Source organism: Natator depressus, chromosome 9 (assembly GCF_965152275.1).
Source record: "Natator depressus isolate rNatDep1 chromosome 9, rNatDep2.hap1, whole genome shotgun sequence".
In the NCBI taxonomy this organism is placed as follows: Eukaryota; Metazoa; Chordata; order Testudines; family Cheloniidae; genus Natator; species Natator depressus.
In genome coordinates, this window is record NC_134242.1 from 39972656 (window position 1) to 39992106 (window position 19451).

Here is a 19451-nt window from a genome sequence, read left to right on the forward strand (position 1 = left end):
GCTTTGTTGTGTGTGTTCTCTTGGGAAGCAGAGAAGCATCAGGTCAGAAAACTCCTTCTCCTATAAACCATCCTAAAAGTCTCTCATACTACAAAAATTGAGAGTAAAAGCCAGGCAAGGCATATTAGATTCTTTTGTTTTGCTTGTGAATTTTTCCTTTACTTGAGGGAGGTTTATTCCTGTTTTTTTGTAACTTTGAAACTAAGCCTAGAGGAAGTTCTGCTGTGTGTTTGAATCTTTTGTTACTCTGTAAAGTTATTTTCCATCCTGATTTTATAGAGGTGATTTTTACCTTTCTTTTAAGAACCTGACTGATTTCTCTATTGTCTTAAGACCCAGACGTTTGGATCTGTGATCACTTTGTAACCAATTGGTTAGGATATTATTCTCAAGCCTCCCCAGGAAAGGGGGTGTAAGTGCTTGGGGGAATAGTAACTCCAAGTGGTCCTTTCCCTGATCATCACTTGGTGGTGGCAGTGTACCCTCTAAGGGTAAAGAATTTGTGCCTTGGGGAAGTTTTAACCTAAGATAGTAGAAATAAGCTTAGGGGGTCTTTCATGCAGGTCCCCACATCTGTACCCTAGAGTTCAGAGTGGGGAGGGAACCCTGACAGGACCAAATTGATAACATATGTGGCAAAATACCTTGTTTGCCTCAGTCCTTTTTAGCCTTGGAGACTCAAGTTTAGGGCAAGACAAATCCTTATAGGTGGCATAGGGTCCTGCTACTCCTCTCCTCAGTCAGTCCCTTGTGCTTGTTTTCCTTCCCTTCTGGGGAGCAAGTGCAGCCTCCCTACTGGGAAGGTCTGGTGTCTTGCTGCAAACAGCCTACTAACAGCTTCCCTACTCCCTCAGTCTCCTCCACCTGCCACCCAGCAGAGGGTTTAAAAAGGTCCCAAGTAGTTGGAGTCAGCTGAAGCAAATTGGTTCCCTAGCAACCCCTTTTCCAGCTGAACCCTATTGCCCAGTGGTTCTCTCTCCTCAGTGGATAGGGAGGGGCCTTTTAATCCCCTGGGACTAATTACTACCCCCTTTTGTAGCTTTGTCCTGGGTTTACCACACATAGTTATCTTGTTAAATATGAATCAAGAACCTAACCATCCACTTAAATGGAATGCATCATGGGCTCAGTGCTGCTCTTCCTGAACACCAACAACTCCAACTGAAGTCTGTGTGTACAAGGAATGGAAGACTGTTCCTTTACCATGGAGAAATGTTATCATTGTTGCTTACACTATTCTGTGATAGTTGTATGATAATAGTAGGACACAGTAATTTCTACTTTGTCCAAGATGCCACAATTTTGCAGTGATTGTGGCCCTATCACAATATAGGCAAAGGCTATTTCTAGCAGAGAGGCATTGCTCCTGTAGATGTACCCTCTGTTCATTATAAAAGGCCTGATTTAAAAGTTATGGCTCTAAGTATGTCAGAAGAAACCTTAAGCAATTGGACAAATGGGAATAATACTGACCTTCTACTGATATATAACATACACACAGACACTTCAATATAGACCAAATGCTTCACAAATGGTACACAACCAAATTACATTTACAAGAAAGACACCATAAAAGCAAAACATAAGAAACCCACAAAGTAATTCAGTATAAAAGCAAATGCAGCTCATGCCTTATGCTCGATAGTGTAAAGGTATAGTTTATCATATATTTTAAATCAAATTCTATTTTTACATTTCCAAAGAAAAAATAATTAATGTATTTAAAAATATAACTGATCTAATCAGTTTAACTGAATGTAACTTACTGGACTTTAGACGAGACTTTAAGACGCCGTATGCCCATGGTAGGAAACTGTCTAGAGTTGATATATGAGACCTTTTGGAGAGCTTGATTTATATTCTCAATATCATCTCCTTCTATGACAAGGACTGACTGGGAAGGGTTGAAGTGATACTGGGGAAAATGCATATAATTAGTATTTAGGGTAACAGATGGATAACACACTTCTAAGGAATTATTTAGAGAGACTGGCTAAAATCTAATAATTTAAGAAACAAATGCTGTGAGTAGTCAATATTAGTTAAGTACATATATAGCTTTTAGGAACAAGCACCCACCAGATGCTCATCTATCACACATTTTAGAAATTGTTATTGCTATAGTTAACCGTATAGTAAATGAGGAGCTAGTCGAACTACTGTGAATCTACACTATTTACTCAGCTGCTCATATTTTTGAAATGTAACTTTTCATAAATGCATCATTTTATTATTATTATTATTTATTATTACAGGATATGCTAGGGAAAAATTATTGCTGGTAGAAAATCATTGACTTTAATAAGAGTTATACATGAAGAAAATTTGTCCTGCCTTGTTTTTACTGCCTCTGTGTATTTTTATGCCAGTCCATCTTTGAGATATTTTTCCACATGAGTGAACAAAGCAATTAAACTTTCCTTACCACAACCCCAGGAATGACAGTCACAACCAAGGGTATTCTCCTCCCTCTATCTCATGATCACTGGAGGGATCACTATGTAAACTGGGGCTTCCTCCTGCATAAAACCAGCTGCTCATCTGAACAGATAAGTCTTATTAGAGAATCATCGGTTGTCTTTGTAGCTGTGCTAACCTTTCCAAAGCTCATAAGACTGAAAACAAAAATGTAGCAGCCTGCTGACAGAGGCCAGCCTATCTATGTGAATTGTAAATGCTGATTGGTTTTATCACCACCAAGACCGTGAGGCTTTTCTACAGGATGGGGTAGTGCACACTGCAGGGGTGTGATTTCTAAAGCACACTAATGCATTACACATGTAGCTCCCACTCACGTTCACTAAATCTTCCTGACTGTGCTTTAATGTCATGCTGTGTGAAACAGCACGATGGTAAAGCACACTAGGCAACCTGTTATGTGCAGCGGCAGGGTCTACACGGACCAATTAATGTGTAACACATCAGTGCACTGTGGAAATCACACCCCTGGAGCGTGCACTACCCCACTATGTAGACAAGCCCTAATTCTGAGCTTCATTTACAGACAAATAAGTTTGTTTTCTACCTTTTTTGTTAGTTTGGTGTATGTGTGTGAGAGAGTGAGAGTTTGTTGTTAATTTCCTTCTGAAAGATGTCTGTTAATCAGGTCAGTGAGCCATCTGTGCTGCACAGAAAACCAGATCAACCTTCTGAGTTTACATCCTCCCACTTAGGCTCCATAAAATGTAAGGAAACTAATACCAAATGCACTTTCATTCCATGCAGTCATTTCCTGAGGCTGACTGTTGATTATGGGAACATATTTTATAGTTCATGTCACACAAACGTCTACATTTTAAAAGAAAAAGGTTTAAAAGATGAAGATTAAATAGAATGTGCACATGAGAGAGGCAGGGCAAGCTTCGAGCTGAGTAGGACAGGGAGATGTAGGTTCAAGCCTTGTGAATACACATCATGAAAAATTTAAGAGATTTTCTGCAGAAGAATGTACTAACACTACACATGATCATGCATATCACTCTTTTTACCTGTAGACTAGCAACAGCAAAGAATGACATTAGCAAGGGGTGACTCAAGCTAGCTAGTTAACTTAATGGCTCAGGTGTAAGAGCTCTGGAATGCTGCCAAAGGGAGTGGAAGAAAATCCTAGCCCTAGTCTACACTACAGAGTTAGGTCAACATAAGGCAGCGTTGACTATGGAGTTGTTTACACTACAGTGTTCCTCCCGCCACTTTAACTCCCGCCCGCAATGCCAATCTAATAAATACGCGTTAACCTAAGGCCCACAATGCCCTACCATGATTGCTCTAGTCACCATTTGAACTCCACTGCCCTGTGGCCAGATACACGGGTGCACGCCCCTCCCCTTTTAAGGTCCAGGGAATTTTTGAAATTGCTCTTTCTATTTACTTGGTGTGGAGAGCGAACATAACTGCCCAGCTGACCATGCTGGCTCCATGCAGCACTGCAGGTGCTGGATCTCCTGGGTGCAGGCATAGCTCTGATCCAGTCATAGGAACATTGACATCTATGGCCAGATTGCTCGGGGCATGGAGGAGAAGGGCTACAATAGGGATACGCAGCAGTGCCATGTAAAAATCAAGGACTTGCTCCGGGCATACCAGAAGGCAAAAGAGGCAAATAGTCACTTGGTGTGGAGCCGCAGACATGCCAATTCTACAGGTAGCTGCATGCCATCCTCGGTGCCTACCCCACCTCCACCACCAAGTGCCAGTAGATACTTTGGGGGGACCTGGAGTCACAGGCCACCAGAGTGAACCCTGAAGATGAGGTGCTGGACAAGGAGGAGGAGGAGGAGGATGGAGGACGGGCAATACGGGCATCTGGTGGAGTGGCAAGCCAAGATCTCATTTTGACTCCTGAGCAGTTAAGCCACTCCCAGCAGTCCAGCACTGGAGAGCCTGATGCAAGGGAAGGAACCTCTGGTAAGTATTCAGTTTGCTTCAATATTGCAGGGCCACATCTGTGAAATAACCAATAGAGGTAGAGTCACTATTTGCTTCTCATTCCCCTGTACAGCTGGGCAGAGGGGGCCCTGCCGAACAGTTTGTGTATGTGCACTGGATGTCCCATGAATCCTCCGTAGAGATCTTTCGGAAACTTTCTGGAGGTAGTCTGCAATCCTCTGCCAAAGATTTCTTGGGAGGGCTGCCTTCTGTCTTCCCCTGGAGTAGGACAGCTTGCAGCTTTCTGTACAGGCCTGTGTTCTTAAAGATGCATGCTTCATGCACTTTCCCTGACCAGTTCATATTATGTCAGTGAAACAAACCCGGTGATCCACCAGCGCTTGCAATACTGTAGAAAAGTAGCCCTTTCTGTTGATGTATTCCGTCGCAAGGTGGTCTGGTGTCAAAATAGGGATGTGCGTGCCATTGATTGCCCCACTGCAGTTCAGCAACTCCATTTCTGCAAAACCATCCACTATTTCCTGTACATTGCCCTGAGTCACAGTCCTTTGTAGCAGGACATGATTAATGGCCCTACATACTTGCATCCACAAATGGTGGATTTCCCAACACCAAACTGATTCCCCACTGACCTGTAGCAGTCTGACATTGCAAACTTCCACAAAACAATCGCCACTCACTTCTCCACTGTGAGTTCAGCTCCCATTTTAGTGTCGCTGCACCAGAGGGCTCGGGCGAGCTCCGCACACAGTTCCAGGAAGGTGGCCTGGCACATCCAAAAGTTCTGCAGCCACTGCTTTTCATCCCAGACCTGCATAACGATGCAATCCCACCACTTGTTTCTCGGGCCCAGAACAGACGGTCCACCATGTGCAGCTGCTCCGTGAATGGCAACAGCAATCTTGAATTGTTTATTTTCCTGGCGCATAGCAAGGCAGAAACCAAGGCACCATCATCAGACTCACAGCTCAGTAAATACTGCTGGATCAGGCACGTTGTGTTTGTGCTGCTCAGCACAATACTGAAGAGCAGTGCAGGATCCATGCTTTCTAACAGAGATGGTGGGCACTCAGGTTACCACAGCTGTTGAAAAGTGGCACAAAATGTACTAGAATGCCCATGGAATGGAGAAAACCTAATCAGGAGATGCTGAACCTGCCCCCATGAGGCATTACAAACCCTTCCCAAAACACCCTGTGGTAGATTGTGGTGAGTTGCACAGTGGGATAGCTACCCAAGGTGCACTGCTCTCTGTGCACTGCTCTCTGAGTCAATGCAAGAGCTGCTACTGTGGATGCACTCCACCAACACAAGAAGGTAGTGTGGACATGCAACAGTGGTTTAATTACATTGATATAACTTAAGTAGACTTAACTTTGTAGTGTAGACAAGCCCTAGGCTGTTTACATCTCGCTCTTGGAGGGTGTGGAGAGGGGAGAGATAAGTTAAAAATAGCATAGACAGTGTCTGCAAGATTTGTTGTGTATATATGAAAATTAGACCATGGAAGAAGCAAGAAGATAAAAATTGCAACATAAGAAATCTTGTGACAGTATTAAATTGTTCTTTTCTAGATAAATATAAAGAGACCAAAGGGACCAACTGACAATCCTACTAACTTTTAACATTCGCTAGTCATTTTCCTTCCGGCGGTGGTACCATTCAAATATCCATATTGTACATATGCATGGCAGTCACATACAATATCTGATGTCATCAGGTGTGTTTATTTTGGGACAATGGACACTATCTTCCTCTATTAATTTTCAACCCAAGGTCAGGCACCAACTGTGCCTCTTTTATCTGTTCCTCTCCCTCTTGGCACAACCAGAAAACCCTGCCTGGTGTATCGCCGACTGCTTTTTTCCATTTTTGCCTCCTGCTGTCAACTCTGACTGTCAGACTGGCTGGGGAGGTAAAAATGAAAGAAGCACCTTTAAATAAACACCATGCCACTATTGTAATTCTGAAATTGAAAATGTTTTGAAGTTCAGTGTAGGAAGGAAAAAAAAATTCCCTGGACTTCATTTTTCTTCCACCCACTGCTGGTTCATAGAGAGAACCATTCATCCATGCGGGAGCAGCAGTGGGAGGCAAAACTGAAGAGAGGTTTTTCCACCCACACCTGAAACCACAGGCTACTATAATAATGTCAATTTCAAAATGACAACAGGGGTGCAACGACTAAGTATGTTTTTAATAAGCATGAGCCAAGTATAAGCTGACTTATGACATACAAATTCCAACATACATGTATTGGTATATATTTGTGAGGAAACAGGATTTTCTAGTAAACAGCCTTATGTTACATTCATAATCTTAATTTGTAAAGGACATTGCTAAGAAGCATGTCATCATAATTTACTGAATTGCTGGGGTGGAAGTCCTATGAAATCATTTACGTTCTCACTATAATAAATAAAACATGAAAATAGAGTACTTTTGGGGCTCTTTGTTCAGTATATAAAGGTAGTACCACAAAAAAAGAAGGTTTCATGCAATATGTTTTACCCAGGAAAGAATGAGGTGGTGAAATAGAGCCATTCAATACTGACATGAGGGTTAAAGTAGAACAAGGTGAATAACTGGGGTTTTTTTAGGTCTCCAGAAGTTCCACAAAAAACATTCGTTTGACCCAAACTGAAACAGATTTTTTTCAGTATTTTCAGCTAATCAGAAAAGTTGACAAATTTCATTTTGGGTTAAATGAAACAAAATATTTCATTTCTGGGTATTTTTAGTAAAAGCAAAGGAAAATGAAGGGCTAGATTTTAAAAAACTACTGGAGGAAGTGGTAGTAGTGGTGGAAGTAGGGGTGTTCCACTTTATATAAAATGCTTGAATAGTTTTTGGTCCAAAGAAAGTGAGAATGAGGACACTCATCTGGAATGTGGGAGACCCAAACTCAAGTCCCTGATTCTATGCCTACTTAATTATGTATGCAACAGGAAAGACAGAGAGCGCCACCCCAGAATAGCCAGTAGCCTAGTGGTTAGGGGCACTCACCTAGGAAATGGGAGGCCAGCGTTCAAGGTTACTGAGTATAAGGGGCTATGACTACCTCCTCCTCTGGTACTTGTGTTATTGGCATCTAAATTCCCTTGTCAATCTAGGGTCCCCTTCCAAAAAAATGTGTTTTGTTGGAAACTATTCAGCAAATTTATATCAAATTTGTTAATAGCTTCAGCCAACCTGAAACTTCATTTTTCAGCAAATAAATTATTTGTCCAAAAACTTTAATCAAACTCAAGTTTAAAGACAGTGAAACAATCTTACCTTTACCACATAAAGCTAACTCCTGCAGCTGTTACTCATGTTGAGTATTACCTATTCTCACAAGTAAAGGTTGAAGAATCTGGTCCTAAGCTTGCACATGCAACTTAAATTTTGCCCTCTTGTCTGCAGATACCATAAATCAAGAGTACAACATAACCTCTTGTCTAGATTCACATGTGTATCTTCTTGCAGCTCTGTGTATTACTTAGTATATGCCACATTTGGCATATGTCAAAACCCACTCAAATAATTTCCCTGAAAAATACACATAAATAGTACCTTCACAACATTCTCTAGATTAAAATATAACAACACAAAGTAACAATGACAATTTGGTGCCAGGTGGAGGCCACATAAATTTGCAGTTAAATTACCTCCCTAGTTAATTGTTTAATTCTCTGTTCTGTTCCAAAGGAAGGTTGTACTGTGATGATCTATACTGCTAAAATAACTCAATATTAGTGAACTGGCTGACTCCCCAAAATATGCCAAAGCAAGATTGTGCTGCTGATTAAAAAGAAAATGTATAATACTTGGGAACTGACAAATTTGTTAAAATATGCAGTTTAGAGAGGAGTATTTGTTACCTAACAAGTCTCTTAGTAACTAGAGCTGTTCTGGAATATTCTGACAAATTTGTGTCAGCAACATTCAAGAGGCTACGTATGCATATCCAAGAAAGTAGAGAAAACTATGAGTGAAGTCCTGGCCCCACTGAAGTCCTAGCAATTTTGCCATTGACTTCTATGGGGCCAGGAGTTTGCCCTATATTGTATTACTTTATAACGTGATTATGTCATTAAAGACCATAAGATAATGGATATATACAAACACAGTTAAAGTTGCACATGCAAATTTAATCTTTGCATTTCCTGACTTTTGCATACTTAATGGTCCCATCTTAATGTCCTATTAATGTAGTTTGCCTTGTGAAATATATGTTAAATCTAACACACAACCCAGTTTGCAGAGTTGCCACCAGATGAAATGATATTTCACTTATGTTTCCTGTTGCTTTAAAGCTATTTCAGATCAAAATTCAATAAAATACAGCAGTCTGTAGAAGCATGCCTATTTTTGTAAAAGTTTCAGAGTAGCAGCCATGTTAGTCTGTATTCACAAAAAGAAAAGGAGTACTTGTGGCACCTTAGAGACTAACAAATTTATCTGAGCATAAGCTTTTGTGAGCTACAGCTCACTTCACGATGAAGTGAGCTGTAGCTCACAAAAGCTTATGCTCAGATAAATTTGTTAGTCTCTAAGGTGCCACAAGTACTCCTTTTCTTTTTGTAAAGAGTACCAAAACAGGGCTTTGACAACATGACCTGGAAATCCTTAGGGACTGTGAAATACCTGTGGCACCTTACTTTCTAAGTGTGTATTGTTGAAATAATGGAAATATTTTTCTTTGCATTATCACAGCTTCTCTCCTGGTATGCTTTTTCTTTGCATGACTTTATGGGAAATTATATTGCTTCTAGGAGTACATTTGTACTGTGTGTACTTTACCTCTGGCTCTCCACTTCATAAATCAGGTCTAAATTTTATCAAAGATGATGTCAGTTCATCCCTCACCTTTATTCCTTGGCCAAGACTTTCAAGAGAATTAATATCCAGACCTTCCTTGCAGGCCTGCAAACAGGAAATCACTTTCTGACTTTCAATTTTGCCTGGACGGATAGTGAGACTGGCAAGGCTGCCATGGAAATACTGAGCAAATCTGGGCTTAGCGACTTCCCCTCCTAGAAGAAACAGAATGCAAAATTATTCTGTTGATAATACCCAAATACAGATATTCTAATAACTCATCTTACAATATTGTAACATACAAATATAGGTTTGATATCCAATTTAGTCAAACACTGTTAAACTCCTGCAATCCCACTTACCATGATCAAGTGAACAGAATCTCAACTAGGATACGCTTTAGGCATTGTTGTGATGGCATCCAGGAACACCACTATATTTAAGGTTTTGTCAGCATTTCCATTATTGTAAACTGCTATTTTCAAGGGTTTCAAACATGTACTTGTTGTTGAAACATAGCACACAAAATCCCTGCCCAGGAATGTATTGTTATTTCAGAATATGTGAATAAAAAGGTATTTGACCATTTTTTAATTTAAACAGGATGCAAACAACCTAAATTAAATATAACATTTTTATGAGATTTTGTACACCATTTGATGCTTGCACAGACTAAACACAGGTTTCAATGTATTTGTTTGTACATATATTTATTTGTCCTTTTTCTAAACACTTGTCCATCACAACAATCTCTGGCATCATGTGCATTTCTTTAAAAAAACAATGCAACTTTATACAATGTTAAGTAAAAGTAGACTCCATCCAGAAATTTAGCTTAGCTATAGATTAACATAAGCATTGCCTGACCTCATCCCCTCAGGCAAATCCTAAAGAAAAGATAGGGCTATCACTGTATCCTGGAAGTCAACAAGACTTGGCCTCTTGGGAACTAACATGAGAAGTGAATTCCAGAGTTGAGGTCCTTCTTCTGTGTACACCCCGCCTCTAGCCTCCAAACATTCTAACTATCACTGGATTTCATTGAGTTGGCTAACCAACTGCCATGAACGTGAGGAAATGAACAGAGCAAAAAGAGGCAGCTTCTCCAAATTCAAATCCTACAGGGTTTCAAACATCATGAATTGCCACCAGAAGTGAATAGGAAGTGATAGATGCATTGGCATACTACAGCCAACTCATGAGGCAAACGGGCCACTTTATTCAAATGCAGCATCTGAATGGTATTCAAGTATAGCATCATTTTTAGTGGTCAATAATAAATGTTAACATCCACCACTTGCAAGCAATTGGAGTTACTGAGCTACTGCCCGCAAGCACTTTGTATAAATCTCCTTATTCTCTTCTGGGTACACTTCTAGACATTGATGAGTAAACCCCTGAGAACTCCCCTCCCCACTCTCTCTCAACACTGTACTCACTACAGAAAAAAACAGTTATTTCATATATGACAATACACACTGGAGTAATGGGGTTGCGGGAAGGTTTTGTAGACATAGGTTTGGGATTGCTTCATTCCCCAGTCATGGAAGCAGACATGTTACCATGTACTCTTAGATGCGTTCCTCCGCCAAAGAGCATCCCCTTTTGTCTTCTCTGATGGCATCACATATAGCATCACTATTTATCTCAAAGAAAACTGCCCACAGTGAGAAAAAAAATCAGTCTTTTTTTCTCCAAGCTGTCCATCATGTAGAAAAGTTTCTCTGGGTGGATTTTTGCAGAGAACAAGAAAACCTTCATTTTTTCAACATCTCTAATTCAGGATTAGTTTCTATTGTACATTAGGCCTTTCGGTATTTACCGAGTTCATAACACCATTTGGAAAATGGTTAGTGTACCAAAACCACATTCAATTTCCCCCCCCCAAAAAACCTAGTAATAGCGACATAAAGTAATAGTAGGTGTTCTTTAAAATTAGCAGCTAAGTATTTATGTACAGTAGATATTTTTAAAATATAAATTACAGTACATAAGAACACATTGAATTGAATTAACATTCATTTTCCTTTTGTCAGGAATATCCTCAAACAGAATATAAAATCAAACAAAATACCCTTCACACCCTTCCCCCAAAATCAGACAAGAGCTCAAAAAAAAAAGGGGGGGGGGCCTCTAATTGTGCTTTGAAGTTGTGCATGTTCAGGCTTTAGCAGACTCCCTAAGAGACCAAGCTCTACAAATGAGGGCCTCTGGCTAAACCCCTGACACTGATCCTGGAGTTTTAAACTTCAGAAACCAATAGCAAGAGCTTGCCAACTGATCTGAATTGTAACGTGATGCAGGATGAGAAGTACACAATTCAAGGATTTAAAGATTACAGCCTACTCCTTAAATTGTATCAGGAAACGAACACGAAGTTAGGGCAATGGTTTCAGTGTAGGTGGTCTCCACTCACAGGGCCTCAGTCAGTAGGCATTCATTCTACACTATATGGCGTTTCTGGGGAGATTTCAAGGAAAGCCATGACAACTAATTAGGGTGAACCACCGTAGTCTTGTCTGAAGGTGACAACACTAAAGATGATCATTGTGTGGTCAGTGTTATAGAGGGATGATTCAAGCATCTTGGCCAGGCTGTAGAGAATAGAGTGATGCACAGATATTTTTTGCTTCTTATTAGTCTGGGTTCAGGCCTTTCACTTTGTAGTTGGTCACTTAACTGGTTTGCCAGTTTCCTGGGGATTCATCATACAGCTTCATCATCCTGGCCCACACTGAAATGTAGACACTGAAGGGAAACAATAATGAACCTGCAGGACCAAGTGGGGGGGATACAGAAGAGGATGAAGAAGGCATGATAGAATCATATTTCCCATAATCTTTTCCTGTTAGATTAGCTGGAATGTCTTACTGAGGTCCTTCCGTGATATTCCCTAAGTATAGATAAGGAAATACAGTAGTAACATCTACAATACAACTGAAGCTACATATTGTGGTTGATTACAACATATCATTTGAAGAAGTCTTTATTGTGTCATTTAAAATGACATAATTGACCATGGACCATACTGAATACACATAAAGAGATTATTATTGTGCCAAAAACCCACTTGTAAAATCCATTTAAACTGGTTTACAAGAAAGCAGAATGACCATCTGGAGCTGTTACAATCTCTGAGGTATAAAATTCTTGTTTTAAAAATTATCTGTCATGCTGGGAATCAATGAACTTCCACAAACCTTATATGATTTGCCCATCACTATTAAAATAATTATTGTACTGCAACTCTATAGTCAGTAAGTGCACGAATCTGACAGCCAGCCAGTGATTGGCTTCTAGAGGTGCAGAAGGGGCAATAGGGGTGAGAGGAGCATTTCCCCCTTTAACTTCTCCTTTTCCTCCATGCAGGAGCTGCTTGCAATGGCAGTGATTGCATTCACTTGATTGCATGGGGCTATGATTATTAATGGAGCTAACCACCCCAAAAGGGGGACAGGGAAGGCCCAGCAAAAGAGGGGGTCATGTTGCTCCCACTATGAACTGGCCAGCTGTGAAAGGAAGCTTGTGTTTTCCCTGTGGGATGTAGCAATGCTCTACCCTGAATGCTGGGGAGTTTCAGGATGGGTTGAGAGTCTGCACAACTCCCTCTCCTCCCATTCCCCGCCACCCCCCACTCGATTTATAAAGGCATAAAACCAGGAAGCTGGTTTTCATGTAAGAAGCCATGACCATTTCCTAGAAATGGTCTACTAGAATGCTTGGTGGATGCAGAAATAACCAGAGACACCAAAAATATCTGAAACAACATGCTCAGTTACTACTCTGGTGCTTACACACAATGATGTCGGTGTCTATACAAGTATATAGTATTGTATAGTTGGTGTCTATGCAAGTATATAGCTATTTCAGATAGATCATTTCTAAACTTTACAGAGGTATGCTGTTTTCTTCATAGGGTGGGGTAACTTCCACTAGAATAAACAGGAATGATTGTACACGCATGCTTAGAAAGAAGAATGCATCTCATAGTTTGCTGAAATAGGCCAATGAATAAGCCTTCCATATAGCACTATTTAGCAGAGATAAAGAGAAAACGATGTACCTGTCATTCTTGTCCTTTTATGGTAAATACCAGTAATTTTAACTGACCACCATCATGGGTCTCATAGCACATGGACATTTTGTAATGTTTATAACTCGGATATCTTCTCAGACCAATGAGCCTATATCAATTTATTGTGCACTTCAACAGCCAGTAACTGCCACCACCATGCAAAATGAACAAAATATACAGTAAAACAAGAACCGAAAACCAAAGCTTTCCCCAATTTTGAAGACAAAATTGACAGGATAGATGAGTGCTGATCTGTTATAACTCAGTAATTTTCTGTTTTCCAAAGGTACAAAATAAGAGATCCCCACTCTGTGAAGAATAAAAAGTGTCCCGCGTTTCTATAAAATATTGCTAACTGATAACACATAAAAAACTTGTTGCAAATGGAATTTCCAATAGCAGTATAGAATCAGTATGTGATTATGGACAGTAATGTTAATAAGAACAAGTGTTTTTATTTGGGAGCAGGATATTCTTCTTCTAAAGACACCTCTAACTCCTCTGGGGCTCATTCTGATCTAGTTTTATCCTTGTGTAACTCCATTTAACTTTGGTGCTTTTGCTCTTGATTATACCGGTACAACTTAGATCAGAATCAGACCTATTTACTTCAACAGAGTTGTATCCAGTTACCTGATGACTGAATTTGACCCATAATACCTAAAATAAACACATACTAAGAAACATCCCCTCAAAATAAAATTTAAGGGGTAGAAGGGTGAGTTGCTTCCAAGAAAGTTCTCTGTCTGTGACACTTTTAACCAAAATTTGAATTTCTGTTACAGTGCTGAGTCCAAGCAATAATCTTTTGCATTTGTATGTAGGGTACTCAGATGCATTTAGCTGGAAATCTCCTGAATGTTTATATATATAGATATATAGATATATAGATATATATATAGGGCTAGCAGTAACCAGGAAGAAAGGCAAAAGCTTTGGTGATAGAGGTCTGGTGATGAACCAGCTCACCTTCACTATAAGGAATTTTTAAACTCATATGCCATTGTGTGGCAGAAACTAAAACATTCTTCTTCTCTGGCATAGCATGTGCAAATTCCTGTCCTTCAGAGCTGTCCTTCAAAGCAAGCCATCTAATTGATCTAGAAATCAGTGATTCTCAAACTTTTTTTTTTGCGGGCCATTTGAACATTGCTGCGGGTCTTGGCGGACCACTTAATGATATTTCCAAATGTTGTTTGTACCGTTATCTAACTATTGTAAAGTGCTTTGGATAAAAGTGCTATATTTTAAAAAAACCCTTAATAATTAACTTTTTTGTTCTACAAATAAAAGCACAACTCATATTTTAATATCAGTAGTCTTACCTTTCTAATGCGATGGATGTGCCCTCTCTCCCCCACTGCGGCAGCCCCCGAGCTGGTTCTTGGAAGGAGGGGGGGGGTCTCTCCCTCTCTCCCCTGCCGCGGCAGCCCCCGAGCTGGGGCTGGGGGGGGGGTTCTCCCCTGCCCTGGCAGCTCCTTAGCTGAGAAAAGTTGCCTCTTTCTCTTGCCACCTCAGCCCTGCATGGCCCAAATTCCCCGCAACCCCTCTTTTCACCCCACTTCCCCCTCCCACCTACCCCTCTATTCCCCCCAAGGCCACCACCTCACCTTACATTTGTGTCTTCTCCAGGGTCCAGGCACCTAATTAGTGGAACCACGCCAGTGCAGCTCTACTGATTAGGTGGGTGGCCCTTCATTCTCTTCTGTGCGGTCACCCAGGCATGCACCTTAGCGGGAACTATCAGCGGGAACTATTCATCACTATGAATGGAGCTCGCAGACCACTGGACCACAGTTTGAGAACCTCTGATCTAGATTATCTCAACCAATTTCAGTGTCAGCTGTTCCTCATAGTCAGCCACTTCACAGTTAAACTCAATCAGATATTGATATGCTTTTCTAAGAGTCTGTAATAGTATCAAGGACTGAGAGAATAAGGACACTATCTTCTCTGATAGAGTTTCATTTAGTGTCCCAGCTGGAAACTCTACAGAGGGAGATGATGAATCAGATTCATGCCTCAATGCACTAATTCACCTAGGGAAATAGTTACGGTTGGGTGCTGTATGCTGGGTTGCATGAGAGCGAATGATGAGGGGAACTCTTGCAATTAGCTTCCATGCTGTCAGCCATAGAGTGCTGTTGATATATCTGCAATCCATGGAGGAGTGGAATAACCTGAGAGTGCCTCTGCTTATTCCCCAGAGAATGCTGATGGGCAACTCTCCAAGTGCTTTTAGTTTCAGAATGTCACTCCTCTTCTTTAATGTGTATGTTCAGTTCAGTGAGGCAGCAGGGATCACAGTATCTTTAATATGCTGATAATACAACTGTGCATCGCTTTTTTATCAGACCCAGATGGAGGCAATTACTTGCTTTCCCAACGTCTGGCAGAAACAGATAGATGGATGAAGGCTATCTGGCATAAACTCAACTCATATAAAATGGAGGAGATGACAATTGGCTATTGGAGGCATCTGAAGAAACTGCCAAAGTCTATTATTGCTCCCTGTATTGAGCATGTCAGAGTGTGTTGCAATCGCAAGTATGCCAGACACCTCTCAACTCCTGGATTCCCAGATAGCCAGAAGCACTTTTTTCTATATTGGGACATGCAAAAAAATCTTACTTTCTTTGCTCTGGTCCAGATCTTGCCACAATCATCTATGCCTTTACTGCCTCAAGCTAGACCAGTGCACTGCAAGAATCTATGCCATCAAAACAGTTGGTGCATTACTGGTGTGTGTCTCGAATGAGGCCAAAACCACTGACACAAATGATGTCTGATGTTTCAAGAGCACAACACAATGTGGTGGAGGACCTTCGTATAACAAGCATTTTGGTAATGTGGACCCACCAGTAGGTTCTACTGAAAATAGAATCAGAGGGTCTGGAGAGAACTGAAGGTCCTTGAAGTCTCAAGTGCAGACATCAAGACATATAAGTGGTTAAAATGAGGCTCATCATCAATACGGGTAGGTCTCTACACATATTTCAAGGAAGGTTCAATTGCTTTACCTTTTGAATTAGAATCAAGTGACACACTGTGAAGGTAAGAGCACTGATGTGTCCAGGCAGTTACTTCAAGACTGTCAAAGTGCCACTTTTTTCTAAAATGCCAAATTTGCACTAAAGTGCCAGCTTCCAATGCCTAGCCTCAGCCCTCAACCAAAATATTTGATTCATCTAATCTCAAGGACCTTCTCTTTGGGGCTGCCAGATGTGCTGAAAGCATCAGGGAAGGCCAGACACAATGATAGGTTATTGCCTGAGTTGATGGCTCAAGACAACATCCAGCTGAGTTGTGATTCTTTTGAGGTATTATAATGACTGGTCGTGCTGTCAGTGTCAGGCATCTTCCAGGTTCATGGGGGGCAGGGGCGGGGGAAACAGAGGGAGGAGAGCTACAACCAGACAGCAAATGTAAATAGAAAAGGAACTTGAATTGAAACTTATTTATGGGTCAACAGACAAGACAAAACAACTTGCCTCATAAAAAGAAAATGGTGAGTCAAAGAATTGATGCACCAGCAGAGCCCAGGCAAACTTGGTAATACTTTAAAGGGGGCTTTTAAACAAAAAGGAAGTCAAGAAAAAACAAATAAGACAACTTCAGCAGCTAGCTGATGGTCTGGGATGCTGAAACACCTGACGGGGAAAACCGAACAACAGTATTAGCTGAGAGGAGTATCCAATTTTGTCCATGAAGAGAAAAGAAATAAGGAGCAGCTATTTGTGGCCCTGACAGGGATGATTCTAGCAAATATGGGGCCTGCTGCAAAGCTTTCTGATTGTGGATTGGAGTTTGACGTTTAATTCCATAGTGAGAGAACTAGCTGTTGACTATTGTGTCAACAATGGTGTATTTGTGAAGGGATTTAGAGGACTAATAGATAGAGGCTTCAACTAAACAAGAAGAGGAGGAACCTACAGTGTATCCCAAGAAGGGTCCCAATAAGGGAATATAATTCCCCAGCAGTTTAATTTATCACCCCAGATCTCTCAGTCAGCACAAAGTAGAGTGTGTGCCATAGTACTCAGCGCAAGAGCTAATTTCATGAACATTATGCTACCATTTCAACCTGTCTTTGGTGTGGTGTCGGGGCCTTCATGGCTTGAAGTCTGAAAGCAATATCCGAACTAGCCCTAGGTCCACAGAACAATGTTCTTCCAAATAAGATACTGGGCAACTTGCTATGGAGTTGTAACCTCACGCTGTAACTTAACTTTTTTAATTACTGGGGAGGCTGGGGGAACAAACAAAAAACCCCCTCACAATTTCTAATTTGTGTATTCTGTTTCTCAAAGTAAATCACAATTCATGCTAAATTAATTAATGCTGTACACAGAACCATTGTACTATAAGCCTACTGCTGGAATAACATCCCAGAGCCTGATACACATCCCCAGGAGAGAAAATACAATTAAATAAGAGGCAAGTATCCACGCCGAATTAACCATTGAACATGAATTCAGCTGACAGAAAATACCCACCCTCTATTCTATTTTTGCTGTGTATATAATGCTAACAAAGATTTGTGAAGAGAGGCTGCATTTTTCTGCATCTTGTCTAGTCCTAATGTGATGAAAGTTGAGCAACACAAAAGGAGAGTGTAGAGACTCCCCTACTATTGTAGCAAATGCACCTGTGTACATATATGCAGGGTCCGACTCTCTGCTGCATCTGAAATCTGTTTGACACAAAAGGAAAAAAAGAAGGGTTTATGACTTTGATTCTTTTCCAGCTTCACCTCAGCCCCAGTTTGGAGCAACCTAATATCTGTTCTAACATACATCAGCTGGCAATGACCCTCAAGTCATTGTCCATCAAGATGGAAATAGAAGGAATGCACCATTCTCCAACACATGCTGTATGCCGGGGCTACAGAGAGGGGGCTAGAAGCTGGCTCTACACCCATTGGGATCTCCCTAAACACTTAGGAAATCCTGAGAGATGCAGGCAGTTTCTTCTCCCTTCTCTCAGTATTCTTAGTCCGCCTTCTATTGCACTGCTCCTAACATACTTTCACTGACTTGTGTACTTAGAAATCAGTTCTCATACTGCATATACATTTTGGTGATTGTTTTGCCAGTTGGATTCCTTGGAAGGTGAGATTATTCCACAAAAGGATTCTATAACAACAATTCAGGTATTCATCTGAACTATGGGAAAAGGAAGAAAAATAAGAGAACACAAAACAAAAGAACCAAAATTACTTCAGTCCTGGCTTTCTATTGTATTTATGCTTACATAGTTTGCTTGGTGACAGGCTTGTCCTAAAGAATTTGCCCTTCTTAAAATGTACAATACAGTCAACCCGAGTTAATTACCTCATCTCTCACCATGGATTCCAAGACACCACAACAAGAATAGGTTGTAATATTGAAAATAATGACTTTCAGCTATGACAAACTACAGTATAACCTTGTGGCAGTAATTAACTTGTGTCACCACTTTAGTGACAAGAGGTATGGAATGATACATAAAGAAACAATCAATTCCTGAGAAGAGTATGAAAATTGGGACCTTATCTTTTCAAAGAAACCTGGCTGAAGTTCACAGTCTGTGGTACAATGGCTGATTAGATTACCAAGTTTTATAACTTGCTCACTTTTCTCACTGGCTTTGCCACAGAATGATTGCTAGCAAAGAGGGGATCAAAGTGAGAACCTATAAACCTTTGTTTAATGGAAGTAATTTCTCACCCTGTAAAAGGGTCCATTTGCAGTATCCTCAGATAAATTGAATCACAATATAATGGGCTCATTCAGAAGAAACTTCTTACCAGGGCAGAATGCTAGAAACTGTAACTACAGAACAATCTAACCTCATTTGTTTGGACTGCTTAGGAGCAAGAAACAGCAATTGTAGAACCTGAAAGGGGGAAGAAGAATTATCTTGTTGTTAAAGACCAGGACTGGGAGTCAGGCAATCTGGTTCTATTCTCTGTTGTGACGAAGATTTGCTTTGTGACCTAGGGCAAATCACCTTTTTTCTCTGTGCCTCAACTCTCCCCTCTATAAAGTGGGGCAAATTATAATTCTCTGCCATGGAAGGATGTCATGAGGCTTAATTCACTGGTGTTTGTAAAGTGCTTGGAGAGCTTTGGGTGGATGAGTGTCAAGGTTCCTTCCCCACTCTGAACTCTAGGGTACAGATGTGGGGACCTGCATGAAAAAAC

At 40.8% G+C, this 19451-nt stretch overlaps 1 protein-coding gene across 1 annotated transcript in view; it reads right to left on the reverse strand.

Annotated features, from left to right (window-relative positions):
* The window catches only part of CLSTN2 (calsyntenin 2), a 697293-nt gene that overhangs the window by 20252 nt on the left and 657590 nt on the right, over window positions 1-19451 (reverse strand). The window contains exons 10-11 of the mRNA XM_074963962.1: window positions 9241-9407; window positions 1767-1915 (exon numbers count right to left, since the gene is read on the reverse strand). Of these exons, the coding sequence (XP_074820063.1) occupies window positions 1767-1915; window positions 9241-9407 (316 nt within the window). The remainder of the gene's footprint in view (window positions 1-1766; window positions 1916-9240; window positions 9408-19451) is intronic.